Here is a 16,901-nt window from a genome sequence, read left to right as displayed (position 1 = left end):
CTACATAAAACATGAGCAGGAGAAAGACTCACTGAGACGAAGCTCCGACCGTCGGCTCGGTTTCGTCAGCGTCCCGCTGAGAGGAAACTTCACAAGATGCTCAACATTCATCAGGATTTTATTTTTTCTGATGAAAAAAAATCCTGCTTTAATCTGGAAACGTAAAAACTGATCCCAGATATCGTCGTTTACCTGAACTCAGAGTCCAAGGAAAGACAAGGAGAACAAAATGGCCGCCCTGGTGATGATGTCACTATGGAAACCCAGTGTGGTACCGGTGTGTGGTACCGGTGGGTCCAAAAGGAGCAGACAGGGCCCGGTTGTTTGGTTCAGGATTAATAATTTAATCAGGTTACAGGTGTGCTGCAGTTTCGCACCAACAGAACCAACATCTGGATCAGAACCATCTGATCCGTTGCTGCATTTTTGCTCTTAAACACTCAGAGATGTTCAACCAGTTCCAGAACCAGAACCAGAACCTGAAGCTACAGTGGACCTGAACCAAGCTGCTTCTAATGCTGCAGCTCATCCATGAATCGGCTCGGTTCTGGTTCTGAAGGGGAGAACGGTCCAGAGTCAGAGCTGCTATCACACACACACACACACACACACACGCACACACACACACACACCAGGACTCTTTCAAAATAAAAGCTCAACCTGTTAGTTTCTGTTGAGCTGCCAGCTGATTGGCTGCAGACGCCTCCATGTTGGACAGTGGGCGGAGCTCCGGTGGAGGTGTGTGTGTGTGTCTCTGTATGTGTGTGTATGTGTGTGTGTGTGTGTCTCTGTGTGTCTCTGTGTGTGTGTGTCTCTGTGTGTCTCTGTGTGTGTGTGTGTGTGTCTCTGTGTGTGTGTGTGTGTGTCTCTGTGTGTGTCTCTGTGTGTGTCTCTGTGTGTCTCTGTGTGTGTCTCTGTGTGTCTCTGTGTGTGTGTGTTAGGAGGGCTTGCTGTAGTCCTCCACTCCGGTGATTGTGGCCTTGCAGAAGAAACAATCCTTGTTGTTCATCAGATGCTGATTGATGCAGGCTCTGCACACAGAACACAGTGGAATCAGAACACAGTGGAACCAGAACCAGAGGAACCAGAACCAGAGGAACCCAAAGGGGTTGAAAGTGAGGATATAATTGCAGGTTATTGGCAGATTTTGTTCACACGACTAAAAAGATAAAATCTAATTTTGAGCTTATGTTAAATTTCTTAAATAATAATGAAACATTGAGTCTGAGTGGTCCTGGGTTCTGAGAGGTTCTGAGAGGTTCCGAGAGGTTCTGAGAGGTTCTGAGAGGTTCTGTGGACTCACTTGCAGGACTTGTGTGAACAGGGCCTGAAGACGGCGGAGATGGAGTGGGCGTAGCAGATGGGGCAGAGATCTTCCTCGCTGGTCGGCTGAAACAGACAGAGGAAGAACTTTGAGTGAACAGAACCCAGAACCGGTTTCTGCTGGGGTCTCAGCGCGGTGCTGGTTCTGCTCGGTCCAGTTCTGCAGGAAGCTGCTGGCAGCCTAAAGGTCACGGTAAGGTCACAGTGTGCTGCAGGAAGCGTAGCGTGTCGGAGCGGAGCGGTGACCTTTCCGTCAGACCCGGCGGGTTCCAGAGTCTCGTGTTGTTCGGCCCGAAATGAGCAGAACCCCTGCTGGGAAACAGATCCGGTTCTGGAAATAATCCTGTTGGCATGAAGAGGAGCGGGTCGGGTCGGGTCCGATCCGAAAACATCCTGAAACCTCAGAGGAATGGTCTGGTTCTGCTGCTGACCAGAACCGGTCCATTTGATCAGAACCTGTTGGACTGAAACCAAGCGGATCCCTTCCTGATCACCGAACGCAGCATATATTGGCCGTCTGCAGGGGGCGCTGTTCCTTCAGAGAGAGTGAGTCTTTGAGCAGAGAACAGGAAGGCTGAACAGTTTAACCTCTGACCTCCCAGATCCCAGGCCTTCAAAATAAAATACCAAATACTTTTCATACCCAAACTGATTAGATTTTATTTTCCAAATATTTACAAGTAAGAACTATTTTCAATCTGATTTCAATCATCCTTTCTGGATTACAAAATGTTTACTTAATGAGAATACAGTTAAAATGTTTGTGGAATAAAGATTTTACCAGAAATTAAGAGAAAAAGTCGTTAATAAATGAAAACCTTCAGAGTTTGGGGGATCCATTAAAACTTTGATGTCTTAAAAGATGAAGTATTTCACAAGATTTAATGTTTTTGTTATTTTTCATGTTGAGTTCGTATAAAATTATTACTTCTTCCTCCTAATACTACTGGTTATTTGATGAAAGTATTCTCCTAATTAAAATAAAAATGGTAACCTGGCCCTAATACTTTGTTGTAGAGTTGACCTGAAGTCAGAGCTGTAAAAAATGATTGTCAAACAAGATGGCCGCCCTAACGCTGGTGAAAACATCACATTGTCAATTCATCTCCCTGCAGATTCTGTCCATCGTGGAAAAATCTGGACCTGGGAAAGTCGGCAAAGTTAACGAAGGTTCTGGAATGTAAACATGGAGGCTGATGGTTCACCATGCTAACCATGCTAACATCATGTGCTACAGCAGCGCTAAAGGCTGGATAAATATGTTGGTTTCAGTTCCTGAAGCAACTTCATGAAGAACAGAACCAGTCTGCAGGTTCTGGTTCTGATCGGTGCTCCAAAGAGCAGCCCAACCCTCCAGAACTCCAACAGAACCCAGAAAAAGCTGCTTTTCTTTACCTTGATTGACTCTCTGATTCAGAGCCACTTTGAGCTAAATGTCTCAATAAGCTGCTGATGACATCATGAATATGTTAATTAGGAGTGATGTCACTTACAGAGTAGGATAATGAGAGATGAACTATGAACATGAACTGATTCAGTTGAATTGATAAAAACTAAACTAAGACCTAGACCCACAAGAATTAAATCCAGGACAGGAAGTGACCCCGGGACAGGAAGTGACCCCGGGACAGGAAGTGACCCCGGGACAGGAAGTGACCCCGGGACAGGAAGTGACCCCGGGACAGGAAGTGACCGTACCGCTGTGGAGGCGGCGGCCTGCTTGGACTCCTCGGTGAGGAACTCCAGCATCTCCTCCACCTTCTGCTTCTCCTCCAGGCTGATGTAGTCGGTGTCTGTTGGCAGGAAAACAGAGTCAGAAACGGATCTCATCAAGCAGAACCAGAACCTTCAGAACCTCTGGTGGTTCTGATGGGTCACAGCCTCAAATACCAGCAAATTTATTGTTTCTGCTTCTGGACTAACTGAAGGTCAGAAGAAAACCTGCTGAAGCAGCAGAACCGGACCTCTGCAGGCCCGGCAGGAGTTCTGGTCGGACCTAAGAACCCGCAGAGCGGAGCCTGACAGAGGCTAATGGCCCATTTTATGGCCACAGCGGGATCACAGGCGCCGGTCCAGACAGCGCGGTCACTGCGGGGTCAGGAGGCTGATGCAGAAAAGGTCCAGAAGTTTCATGGCTCGGTTCGGTTCTGATGGGATTCCTGCCACCCCTGGCCGTAGAACCCAGACCAGAACTGACCCGATTCTTCTCATAAGAGACATCAGGACCGCTGGACCACGAAACATCTTTAAACCTCGAAAGTTCTCTTCCAATTCTTTGGACCTTGGCAGGGCCCGGTTCTTGTTCTAGTCTCCTCTGTGGATCCTCCTCTTCTCTCTCTCTCCCTCCTCCTCCTCTTCTCTCTCTCCCCCCCAGTTGATGGTGTTCGATCCGTGTCTCCAGTTCCTCCATCAGAGGCTCGTGTTTCTGCGGTGAGCTGACAGCGCCTCATCTGAGCCGTGATGGTGCAGAGCTGGCCGGCTGCCAGGCTGATGTTCTGAGGGAACAGATTCCCGCTCCGTGACGGCATGCAGGCAGAACTCAGGGAGCTGGTTCTGCAGGTTCTAACGGTCCGGAACAGAACCAAGATGTTCTCCACCATTTGGTCCATGTGGCCCGGCGCCGTCTGACAGCCGGACCGTCTGACTTCCACGTGATGCTCCGGAGGGTGGCCATGGAAACTGCTGGTGTTCCCATGGCAACAGAGCAGGATGCTGTGGCAACCAGAACCCCCCCTCATCTGGCAACAGTAAACATCACAGAACCACTGAGAACGGTTCAGTCCAGGCCGTATTGGTACAATTTATATATCAGTCTATCAAGATAATCATCAACTATCAGGTGGCTGTTTTTCCACCTGGTAGTCCGGTAAACTTGGTTGGATTGGACACCAAAATTGCAACATTTGTTCCATTATCAGCTGTTGCTAGGTAACGGCGGAGCTCTGCTGTGGTTGCTAGGTAACGGCACAGAGCCTGGTGATTTGTGATGTTACATTCCAGAGGTTTTTGAAACGGCTCAGTTTCTAGACACCAAAAAAAAACATCTGGGTGGTTTTTCTGTTTTCAGAAGCAGATGAGACCCAAAGAGCAAAAACATTGAAAATGGAAAGTTTGCAGGAAAACCTCTGAAGACACTGAGAGCAACTTCCTTCTTCACCAGATGGAAACAAGATGGAGGCGTCAGATTTTAGTGTTGGAGGATTTCTCTTTAGTCTTTGGCTGAAGACCAGGAGACATTTCTGCTGCTAGCGCTAGGCTAGCATGTTAGCTTTGGTTGGATTTACCCAGAATGCCCTGCGCTGTAGTTCACTTCCTGCTTTTGGAGCGGTTTCTGGTCCACTTGGCGTTCACATTCAAACCAACTAGAGTTCACTTCAACCGAATTCAGACCAACATTTGGAGGACCAGAGGTCAAAGGTCAATTAGTGTTCACACCTCACAACCGAACCGAACTGAGGCTGCAACTAATGATTATTTCAGTTATGGATTATTGTACTGATTAGTCCAACGATCAATCAGATAAACTCTAAAGATTTTTTATTTAATCTTTTTATAAAATGTTGCAGCAACAGAATTCCTTTAGTGAATTTTAACTGAATGTAAACTGACAGCAGAAAAAGGTTTACAGACAATGAGGTCTTCATCTAAATGTAAAGTGTTTATTATATATTTGTACAGCTTTGGCTTAATTATTGCTATGAACATGTTTTTTCAGCATATGGCTTTTTTCAGTCCTGCATACTGCAGATTAATCAATCACTAAACTTATTGACGATTATTTCAATATTTCACTAATAATTTCATCCCCCTAAAACAAGCTGGACTAAAATGGACTAAACGGCTAAAGGTCAACCTGAGAGCACAGAAGCTGAAGGAAGACAAAGTTCTGGTGGAACCATGGACTGATCCAGAACCGACCCAGTTCCAGCAGAGTGTCGGTGAACTCACATGCATGCAGGGAGAAGTGTTTCCTCTCTGAGGCGCTCCCAGCAGCCAGAGGAGCCGGCGGCGCCGCAGAGGGACCCGGAGGCCCGGCTGCGGGCCGGCCGGCGGCAGTGGGCCGGGCGGACGACCCGGTGGACTCTGCCGGTTCCCCCAGGAGGTGCTGGATGGAGTGGAGCTGGAAGCAGGGGTCGGAGAGGAGGACGGAGGCAGCTCTGGACGTTCTGCAGAGAGGAGCACGAAAACGTTTGACACCAACAGAAATCTGTCTCCACATCGGACCTGGACAGGTTGACTTTTCTAACCGGTTGTCCAGAAAACACAAAACACGAGTCAGAAGGATTCTTATACATGGACCTCATGTCTGCACTGCAAAATCTCAAATCTTACTGAGTATTTTTGGTCTAGTTTGTAGTTTCAATAAGACCAAACTAAGAACTAACTATCTACTATGAGCTCTAACCGACAATCCAACATGGCCGTCATGTTGACTTGGTTTTTCAAAAGTCCTGCTTTCATTACAGAGTTCCTAATCCATCTTAATTGGATTAGATTGTTTTATTTACTTATTTTCAATATTTAAACTATTTTCCAGGTCCAGTGTTAAAAACTCTTAAGAAATTAAAATGTTTTATCTTTGAGAGGATGAACTCAGAAATGTTGTTATTATGATATTAGTTGCAAAAAGTCTCAAAATGACAATATTCTAGTTTATTGCAATAATTTCTGGGTGAGTTTATCCTCCGGTAAAGTCCGTTATGGTGACAGGCCCGGTTCTGATCGGAGGGTCTCGGCTTCATCAGCAGGTGGAGAGATCTGAGGAAGACGATTCCTCTTCATCTGAACCTTCCTGAGCCTCAGAGTCCCACTGCGCTCAGCTCCGTTCGCAGCTTTGCTCTCATTAAGCCTGATTATTCAGCCGCACTTTGTTAATAAGACGCTGCACTTTGCATGAATATTAATCTCCACTGTGGGACTCTGGGGGCCTCTGCAACCCTGAGCTTCTCTGGAAACCTTCAGTTCAGCTCCTTCACAATAAAAGCTGAAAGTCAAGGAGGAGCGTCAGTGGAAAACAGGAGCTGATGATGATGATGAAGATGATAAATATAACTATGATAATGCAGCTCTTACTGTCTCATCCGGAGCTACAGAAGCTCCTCAGTCACCTTCAAATTAAAAGCCTTTTCTTTTAAAAACAGCAGATTTAAGAGAAAATATATTTTCTGCAACTTTAATTTCAGATTTTCTACTGGCCATCAGGAGTCATGACAGACTGAGCAGCAGCTCTATGAGTGAAACCTGCTGTCCTGCAGGTGGCGCCGGTTCTGTAAACGGCCCTGCAGGTCCAGGTGTCACCGTCAGGTCATGTGACTGACTGTAGATCACCTCCATCAGCGCTACATAAACCACAAGGTCTGAGCGCCACAGTTCCCAGCCCGGAGAACCAAACCCAGTTCCAAACAGCTCAGCATGAAGTCGGGCTAAAGGCTGGGAATAGTTCTGAAAACACAAAGAAGAAGCGATTCAGAACCAACCAGGCGGACGACGAGCTGCAGGTTGGCTCAGATCAGCAGGTGCATCACAGGAACTGTTTGCAGAAGATTCAGATTTCATTTGAATGAATAAAAAGCAGAAAGACGAGTTGCTGCTTCCTGGAAAACATCAGGACATGTTTCACCTGGACAACTAATTCTGGACAGGATCCAACAAAGACTAGAATCAGAACCAGCTCTTTATGAACCTCTGGGCAGAGATCAGTCAGAAAAACATAGACTGGAATCAGAATCAGCCCAGTTCATACCTGGGAGCTTCAGAGGAAGGCAACCGGACTTCTTGCCTTGTTCCTCCGAGATGTTTGTCCAAAACAAAACAAATCTGAACCCTAACCCTACCAAGAAACATGTGTTAGTCAGAACCATCATAATAATACGGCTCTTCGGACCACTAATAACTGCCTTTGATTCATAATAATTGAAACATTGTTCAAAATTAATCTGCAATATTTGATGTGTATTGATGATTGGCTTTTGACGATTTATTAATAGGACTCTTGGGGTCAATAATAGGGCCGATGGGTCACCAATAGGGCTGATGGGTCACTAATAGGGCCGTTGGGTCACCAATAGGGCCGTTGGGTCACCAATAGGGCCATTGGGTCACCAATAGGGCCGTTGGGGTCACCAATAGGGCCGATGTGTCACCAATAGGGCCGTTGGGTCACCAATAGGGCCGTTGGGTCACCAATAGGGCCGTTGGGGTCACCAATAGGGCCGATGTGTCACCAATAGGGCCGTTGGGTCACCAATAGGGCCGATGGGTCACCAATAGGGCCGATGGATCACCAATAGGGCCGTTGGGGTGACCAATAGGGCCGATGTGTCACCAATAGGGCCGTTGGGGTGACCAATAGGGCCGATGTGTCACCAATAGGGCCGTTGGGGTGACCAATAGGGCCGATGTGTCACCAATAGGGCCGTTGGAGTCACCAATAGGGCCGTTGTGTCACTAATAGGGCCGTTGGAGTCACCAATAGGGCCGATGGGTCACCAATAGGGCTGATGGGTCACTAATAGGGCCGTTGGGTCACCAATAGGGCCGATGGGTCACCAATAGGGCCGTTGGGGTCAGTAATTAGGCTGTTTGGGTCATTGGGGCTGTTAAAGTCATGGACCTGGAGCCGGTGGTTCTGGAGATTATGAGCTGGTTGTTCCATCAATTTGAGCAGCTGCTCTTTAGTTCCTCTCATCATTGCTCTCGGCGCTGAGCCTAGCGGTTTCTGTGGAACCCTGAGATTCTCAGACCAACTAGAACTGGAAAACGAATTCACCAACCATTTTTATCTGAACCGGTCCAACATGTTCCATTAATCAATCAATGTAGTCAGACTAACTCTCCTCATGCTAGCATCTCTATATTTAAGCTAACAGCTGTTAGCTGCATGCATTTAAATAGATTTTATTGTTGGTTGAATTGTGGAATGATGGAGATAAATGATTTTACAGGACGGATGTTAAGCAGTGATGATGGGACCTTAACAAATGGGATGCAAACATCGTCTCCCAAATTTATCCTCTGCTTCCCAAGCTGCAGCTCTCATTTGCACATCTCAGGAGCCAATCAGATTCGCCGTGAAATGCGCCTCACACGGCTCCTTCTGTGGCAGCATAAGCCATCAGAGAGGGTGAAAACAAAGTGAGAGCAGGAGGCAAACAGACAGCGAGCAGAGCAGGGAACGCAGAGAGGCGGAGGGGGTCCGGAGGGCTGGAGCAGCGGAGGAGAGGAGGAGCTGGAAAAGCACCACAAGAGGCAGACAGCGCTCACAAATGAGCAGCAATCAGACGGAGGCAGCGACGGCAAACACACTGAGATCCGGACCAGAACAGAACCGCTTCTGCAGGAACTTTAAGGTCTCTGAGCATCAGCAGCACCGACACACATTAAATCAGCCGGGCGGACAGGATGCTGCTGTAACTCAGAGCGGCGGCGCCGGCAGGACGGGACAGCAGAGCATCGACTGGGAGCTTCCAAACTGGGAAACCAGTGGGTCAACTTCCTGGATCCTATCCGGTTTCCAGCTGAGCGAGTCCAGAACCAGAACCTCCCGATTCTTCAGGCTGGACTGAGCTAATGTTTGGGTTCTGAGCTCGACCAGAGAGATTGGTGCACCTTCGTCAGGTCAAGAGTTTCCTGGTGAGAATGAGAGACGGGAAACAGTCAGAGGTCTGAACGTCTCAGAACATCGACTGGAGATGAGATGAAGCCCAGAGCGGGAGGATGTGACCGGCTCTGACTCTGCTGTAAAGTTCAGTTTGCTGGAGGCATCATGCTAGCCGCCGTCCTGCAGGGGGCGCAGTGGCCATTGGTGGTTCTGATGGTGTGTGTGCGGCTGAGTGCGGTTCAGTGCGTCGCCTGCCCGCCCCGGTGCCTCTGCACGGCGGACATCCTGAGCTGCCCGGCGCTGGACCTGGACCGGGTCCCCGCAGCGCTGCCGGCCTCCGCCGCCACCCTGGACTTGAGCCACAACCGGATCCAGCAGCTGGAGCCCGGCGGCTTCCAGGGGCTGCTGCAGCTGGAGGTGCTACGGTTGGCCCACAACCAGCTGAGCGCCATCCGGCCCGGCGCCTTCAGGAACTCCTCCGGACGCCTGAGACACCTGGACCTGTCGTCCAATCAGCTGCTGGTCCTGAAGCAGAGCGACTTCCAGGAGCTGGCGGCGCTGGAGGAGCTGCTGCTGTTCAACAACAGGATCAAGCATGTGGAGAGCACTGCCCTGTCCGGACTGACCGGCCTCCGGAAGGCCTACCTCAGCCACAACCGCCTCACCGACTTCCCCTTCTTCAGCGTCCAGACAGGCGGCCTCCGGCAGCTGACCCTGCTGGACCTGTCCTCCAACCGGCTGCCCAAGCTGCCGCTGGCAGACATCTCTGACCTGCCGCCGGCCCTGCAGGGGGGGCTCTATCTGCACAACAACTCACTGGTGTGCGACTGCGCCATGTTCGCCCTGTTCCGGCTGTGGGAGCAGAAAGGCTTCCCGTCCGTCCGGTTCTTCCGGCAGGAGCACGTCTGCCTGGTCGCTGGAGTCCAGCGAAGCGGCATCCGCTTTTTCCTGCACCGGCGCTACTTCGAGCGCTGCAACGTGACGGCGGCGCCGCAGCAAGAGGCCAGTGTGTCAGTGAGGGCCGGGGTGCCGCTGCTGCTGCACTGCGTCACGTCATTGACCGGCCACGGCGCCACCTTCTTCTGGCTCACGCCGCAGCTGGAGTATCTGGCTCCGCCCGGGAACAACGGCTCCATCAGGATGTTCGCTAACGGCAGCCTGGTGATGGTGGCGCCCCAAGAGCAGGACTCTGGGATCTACGTGTGCGTGGCGCAGGGGAAGCGGCTGAACGACTCCCGGGAGGTCAACGTGACGGTGCTGCCGCGGCCGGCCACTGATGCCGCAGAGCCCTTCAACACAGGCTTCACCACCCTGCTGGGCTGCGTGGTCAGCCTGCTGCTGGTCCTGGTCTACCTGTACCTGACGCCCTGCCGCTGCCCCCCCTGGCACAGGCCCCGCCCCCTGGCAGCCTCCGCCCAGAGCCACGGCAAGGAGGGCGGGGCGGGCAGCGCCCAGTCCTCCATCCTCACGCCGACGCCGCCGGCGTCCACCGAGGGCCCCGGCCGCAAGGTCAGTAGCAACAAGCATGTGGTGTTTCTGGAGCCAATCAGAGAGCAGCAGAACGGCCGGCTGAGGGCGGAGCCTCAGCAGCGCGCAGGGGAGACGGACTCTTACATGTCCGTCTTCTCCGACACGCCCATCATGTTGCCATAGCGACAGGACTCAGAGAGATGGCACAGCCCCTCACCACTTCCTCCCCAACACGCCCTCCCCTCACCAACAACAAGTGCAATTCTGACCCTGAATCCTGTTAGCTCAGGTCCGACCACTGAGCCCAGAACCGGCGCACTGTGACGGGTCAGAACCGGCCGAGTCCAGACCAAAGACAGAGCATGAAACGCTGCGTCCCTTTAAGCACGGCCCGTCCCTTTAACTGCAGCAACGCCTTCCAGTACCAACCTGTTTTCTAGAGTTCTGTAGCTTCCTGGTTCTGTTCACCAAACCGACATGTAGGGTCCGATTAACCAGAACCATCCAGAGGTTCTGATTCCCTCCTCCACTCTGCCTGGTTTCTGTTTCTATCTTCTCACTGCATCCTCTGCACCTCGTCTGTATCGCCTAATAAACCTCCAAACCCAACCTGCCTGGTTTCTGTGTGTGTGTGTGTGTGTGTGTGTGTGTGTGCGTGCGTGTGTGTGTGTGTGTGTGTGTGTGTGTGTGTGTGTGTGCATGCAGCCACATTCTGCATGTTCTGCCAGCAGCAGGTCTCTTCTTTCTCCCACACAATTCACAGGTTTCCTCTGCTGCTGGTTCTGCAGCTTTAAATCCTCAGTAACTCAGAGTCCCTTTAGATGGTGATGCAAATTAATAATTAACTGACTACATGTTTAAATAATGGCATTAAATCTACAAGAACTTAAAAACAAAGTAAATCAGATGAATTATTTACGATAAACTTCCCATTGGCATTTTACATACTTCCAGGTTTCACTGACTCAAATTTAAGATTTTTTATTTCAAGACATAAAATCTACAAACGTCATCAAGAACACTAGCTTTAGCTAGCTAGGAGTGACAAGTTAGCAGCTAGGTAGTGGTAGCCTCAGTCGCATTGAGTCTCTTAATGCAACACGACGCCTCCAACCTCAGCCTGAAGGTCTAATCCTGCATGACGTTCTCTCATTAGGACCAGTAGATTATCGTTTTAAAGTTCTAGTTTTGCCAAAATTGATTACACTTAATCAGTTGTTGTTGACGGGCCATCCAAAATTACTCCAGGGACTGTAAATGGCCCCTGCGCCTCACTTTGAACTCCCTTGCTGTAGATGACCTCAGTGGGGTTTCAGGTCAGAAACGCCTGCAGGATCCAAACTCCCACTGAAGCCATCAGAGGCTTGATGATGAGGAAAGAGCCTGACCCCTGACCTCTGACCCCTGAGTGGGTCCTCATCTTCCTCCTGCCATGTTTATCCCAGCTGAGCCGCGGACAGCAGGAAGCTCTTAAGTAAGATGGAGGGGAAGCGAGTGGTGATGAAATATTGACGAGACGTTTCGGCTGGGAGCGACGAGGGAACATGGAAGTGGCGTTGCCGTGGCGACTCGGCTTTAACCGATGGCTCCTCAGAACCAAACGGAACCAGAACCTCTGGGTTCTACAGCCGGGCCGGGTCACGATCCCACCGAGCCGTGGACAGGAAGCACATGCAACACCAACCCAGAAAGAGCTGGCACAGCTTTGTGTTGTCATGCCAACCGGCACGTCGGCGTCTCCGTGTCCCAACAGAGCGGATTGGTCGGGGCAGAAACTAGCATCCTCCCCGTCTGGAAGCAGCCAGAGGTTAAAGGTCAGCATCCAGAGGTTAAAGGTCAGTGTTCAGAGGTTAAAGGTCAGCATTCAGAGGTTAAAGGTCAGCGTTCAGAGGTTAAAGGTCAGCGTCCAGAGGTTAAAGGTCAGCGTCCAGAGGAGGACGTTTGGATCATCTGAATCTGCCAAAAACAAACGAAGACAGAGCAGGAAGAGCGTCTCCGGGTGGGACGTCAATCCAGCCGGGGACGTCTGAGCTTCACTCCAACATCTGACCAGAACCAGAACCGGAACCATCCTGAGAGGCAGGAGGATCAGAACCCCGATCTGCTCTCACCGACTGAAACTCACAGCATCAAACATTGATGGCGACTCCAACTGGATTTACTTCAACTGAAGAGCCGCTAAATCATTCATCAGCTTGACACAGACACAACGCTCCACCAGAACCAGGTTCCAACACTTCCAGAACTCCACCAGAACCAGTCCAGTGGGTCCAAGACTCCCAACAGAACCAGCTCACCACCAGGTGATGGTTCCAGGTCGGTCCATGGTTCTGGTTCTAATCCATCTGACTCAGCGGATCTGGAGGTGCAGACCTTTGCTTCACATGTTAGACTGCAGAATCAGAACCATCAGAACCAGAACTGAACTCCAGCTGAGATAAACTGAATAAAGTTCTGCTAAAGCTAACGCTCTGTTCCTCTTCTCTTCATCCTTCTCCTCTTCCTCAGATCTATCCATCTCACCCCTTCTCTCCCTGCTCCTCCCAGCCCTCCGACTCCCTCCATCAGTAACCCCTCATCCTCCTCATCCTCCTCATCCTCTTCCTCCTCATCCTCCTCATCCTCTTCCTCCTCATCCTCATCCTCTTCATCCTCCTCATCCCCCTCATCCTCCTCCTCCTCATCCTCCTCATCCTCTTCATCCTCCTCATCCTCTTCCTCCTCATCCCCCTCATCCTCCTCCTCCTCATCCTCCTCATGACAGGAAGCTCTGAGCCGTTCGTCAACATGCATGAGGAAAACAGAAGAAGAACCTGAGGAGTCTTCATCACAGTTTGCATGAAAGCAGCAGCTGTCACAGAGTCAGAGCAGACACCGGGGATTGTGGGTAATCTGAAGGCTAGAGCAGTGCATGCTGGGAAACGAGGCGAAAGCTGCTTCTGATGTCTCCTAATAAACGTTATGATGAAGGAAAGAGGAGCGGCTCGGATTATTCCAGGTTCTGATCGTCTGCGGTCACATGACTGTGTCGTCATGACAACAACTGTGATCCGCATGACCAACAGGTCTGAATCTTCACTGCAAAAATGCAAAATCTTACCAAGTATTTTTATGGTTTCTAGTGCAAATATCTCACTTGAATTAAGAAAGATCAAGTTCTAGGAGTTTGATTTAATTTGATAATTCTGTATTTTATAACCCAGTAGAATTTTTCACCTTTTACAAAACATCTTGTTTTCTTTTTTTTACTTGTTTTGAGAAGTTTTTTGCAGTTAAATCTTGCCGATTTAAACTTACAAGTTTTTTTTCCTAATTTCAACATTATCTCTGCTGTTTTAAAGAAATTTATAGTAACGTCACACTCTGCAAAAACACAAACTCTTACCAAGAACTTTTTGTCTAGATCTAACAAAGACATCTTAGTAAACATAAAATAAGAAAACTAAGCAACAAGTAGCTTTTCAGTGAGATATCGGAGCTGGTTTTAATCAGTAATGACTTAACATTGATGAAAAATCTCCTAATTCTTCTGGTAGATTATTTCACTGGGAAAAGATTGTCATCTGAGTTTTTAATTGAAAATATTCCTTAATTTTTTAAATGCAATTAATTGATATCATTGATAACATGAATTAACTCAACATTTTTATTCAGTCCAGCAGCAGGTGGGGGAGGGGCAGCCTGTTAGCTAGCAGGCTATTAGCCAAACTAACAACACAGATAATCTGAACTTTTACCCGAGTTAAAGTCCCTCCAGGATTTCAGAGCCGTTTTTGTAACTGTTTTCTTTTCCTACAGAAATAACTGATTTCTATAAATATTCAGAAATATTTTGCCCTCTTAAAAAGAAAATCTACAAAAAGAAAAAAACGAACAGATTGAACACAAACATTTTATCCTATAAAGAACCGATCAATGTTTGCTACTATTAACATCAATCGCAGACGATAAGCAGACAGGAAGTTGAGGCAGCAGAGGAGGAGAAGAGGGAAACGCCGCCACCTGCAGGTGGGAGTCCTTGAATATATGGAAACATAACGCTCCTCCTCACCTCGCCCTTCCTGTTATCCATGCAGTTGTGGAGCTGAGCGCTAACAAGGACATGCCTTGGTAACAACATCTTATCAGATTCTGTCGGGAGGCTGAGCAACGAGGTTTCCTGGCCCTGTGATGTCACCGCCTCCATTCATGTCTTTGTTTTGTCTGAATGTTGCCATTTGCCCTAATGCCTCCTTTCCTCTTTTTTATTTTATTATTTAGAAACTGTGAAGTTCTCACTTTAACCCAGAAAAGGAATTAGAACAAACTTATAATCCAGAGACTTTAGTTTATTAATCACTCTTTAGCTTATATTTTAGAAACTCTACTCACTATTTAGATCAATATTAGATTATTTTTATATTATTATGCAGAGAGACTCCTATTATTGCAACCCAGAAAAGGAATTAGAACAAACTTATAATCCAGAAAAAATTCTTCTAGAACGAGAACATTTAGTTTTTATTATTACTTACGAAACTATGCAGTACTCATTACTTTTACAAATTTAGAGCTTACTTAGAAAGTCCAGAGAATATTTATACTTATCTAGCAACCCAGAAGTCCAGAAGATACTTACTTACTTGCACTTATTTGGCAACCCAGAACAGGGATTAGAACTTGTAACCCAGAAAAACTACTTTAGCAACCACTTTTTTAGACTCCTATTCTCCCAACCCAGAAAAGGAATTAGACTAGAGGATCCTTACTTATACTTACCTACCAACCCTGACTAGGAGAATCCAGTTTATTTATCTGGATCAACATTATCAGCTTTTTCCTCTTTCTTTTGGTTTGTATTTCCTTTTAAATCCTGTAAAGCTCTTTGTGTTACCTTGTTGCTGAAAATGTGCGATATAAATAAAATGACCTTTATCGTTATTGCGGAGTCATAATAAATCAGTGGATGCACTGAGTTATCAGAACAGATCGGTTCTGCTGAAACAGAACCAGGTCCTGAGCTGAGAAATCTGAGCTGGACTGCAGAGTAAACCTGCAGGTAAAACTCAGGACTGAATTCAGCTGGTCTGCAGACCTCACAGCAGATCGGCGTTCCCCAGCAGGCCAGGTCTACGTCCTGGAAACTACGGCGCTGTGATGGAAAAAGCCAACAGGCTGCGTGCGGCAGCCTCTGATTCTGTGAAGCTGCTAAGCTAATTATCCTGGAGCTGAATCTAATCTGAGGCAGGCTGAGAGCTGAGAGCTCCTCTCTTTGCTGCAGCTGATGGATCATAATGAGCTCCATCGATCTGTCTCACAGCGGGGGCGGGGACTACCGGTCCTGATGTGGCGCAGTTGCACTGATGAAGACAATCTGAGGAGCAAACTCACCTGGGATGAAGCCTGAGGAAGAGGAAGCTGGACTGAGGTCAGAAATAGTTGTTTGAAATGAATAGGACCTTATATTCCTGTGCAGGCGGCTCTGCGGTGGATGAATGCCAGGATCTTCCCTCATATTTCATATTTATTTCATACCATTAACTGCCTCATTGTTCAACCAAACAATAAAAATAATGGACAAAAACCACTAAGGTCTCATCCCCGTCTGATCCAGGACAAACATAACCGAATGGATTTTGAAAGTTGCTGTAATTTATACATGTTAAAGTGTGTCGATAAGTTACCTCCTGATGCATTCAGTTCATTTGTAGAAACGTAAAACAGATTCAGTCAGTAGAGGATCGTTAGAACTATGTAGAAACTCGTCTGGTCATTTTCATATTTTTTAAAACTTGTTGCTCCTGCATGTAAAAATTTTAAAACTTAAAACATTTTTTCATGTGACTAAATCTTGGCTAAAGGAAAACCAAAGCTGTGATCATTCAGAAAGTCTGTGTATGGCTGAGTTAGTATTATATTTATAATATTAATGCATTAGTAAACCTTATAACTGGTTCTGACCCGGAGGCGGAAGCAAAACCACGCTGAGCATCAAGCTAGCCTTGCTAAAGATTCGCCCAGTCAGGGTCAGAGTTCACGATTAATAGAGAACAATAAAGGCTGGACAGACAGAAGCTTGATGACCCAGAGAGGAGGCGATGCTCTCTGACCTTCAGCGAACCAGACCGCCTCCAAACACTTGGGCTCTTTAAAGGAGCTGTCTGACATTTAGAGAAGCACTCAGAGTGAAGCGGCTCTGCGGGCAGCGCTGCAGACACCGGGCTGACAGGACCAACAGTGAGTCAGAGCCGACAGACGTCAGCAGAGGCCTGCTGCCCACCTGTCCGCATGGAGGAATACAAAACACGTCCAAAATGCATCCAAAACAAAACTCCAGTAATGTTTCAGTTTTGTTTCAATATGGCCGCTCCTCTCCTGTCAGATGTGATGGAAACATTTATTCCAGAAACTGTCTGGACTCCATGTCACACAAAGAGCCTGCAGCTCAAAACTGAACAAATTTAATTAGTGCTTTTGGAAAGTAAAGACTTAAAGGGACAGTACAATGTTTTCCAGGCACATGGTGCCA

The 16,901-nt window shown here is 48.2% G+C and overlaps 2 protein-coding genes across 9 annotated transcripts in view; one reads left to right on the top strand and one right to left on the bottom strand.

The window, feature by feature from the left end:
- Positions 1 to 323: 323 nt before the first annotated feature.
- The window catches only part of LOC122834528 (E3 ubiquitin-protein ligase RNF123), a 39,318-nt gene continuing 22,740 nt past the window's right edge, over positions 324 to 16,901 (bottom strand). For all 8 annotated transcript variants that reach the window (XM_044123041.1, XM_044123035.1, XM_044123036.1 and 5 more), the window contains 4 exons: positions 5,272 to 5,489; positions 3,022 to 3,116; positions 1,304 to 1,389; positions 324 to 1,031 (listed from right to left, as the gene is read on the bottom strand). In XM_044123041.1, coding sequence (XP_043978976.1) covers positions 938 to 1,031; positions 1,304 to 1,389; positions 3,022 to 3,116; positions 5,272 to 5,489 — 493 coding nt within the window. In that variant the 3' untranslated portion in view covers positions 324 to 937. The remainder of the gene's footprint in view (positions 1,032 to 1,303; positions 1,390 to 3,021; positions 3,117 to 5,271; positions 5,490 to 16,901) is intronic.
- Positions 7,784 to 11,219, top strand: amigo3 (adhesion molecule with Ig-like domain 3). The gene has a single exon (XM_044123044.1). The coding sequence runs from the start codon at positions 9,089 to 9,091 to the stop codon at positions 10,574 to 10,576; it is 1,488 nt and encodes a 495-aa protein (XP_043978979.1). The 5' UTR covers positions 7,784 to 9,088; the 3' UTR covers positions 10,577 to 11,219.

Source organism: Gambusia affinis, linkage group LG07 (assembly GCF_019740435.1).
Source record: "Gambusia affinis linkage group LG07, SWU_Gaff_1.0, whole genome shotgun sequence".
Classification (NCBI taxonomy): domain Eukaryota; kingdom Metazoa; phylum Chordata; class Actinopteri; order Cyprinodontiformes; family Poeciliidae; genus Gambusia; species Gambusia affinis.
This window is presented reverse-complemented; position numbering and strand designations above follow the sequence as displayed.

Coding starts and splice junctions, on each gene's coding strand:
- amigo3 (XM_044123044.1), top strand. CDS start 9,089: ATGCTAGCCGCCGTCCTGCAGGGGGCGCAGTGGCCATTGGTGGTTCTG.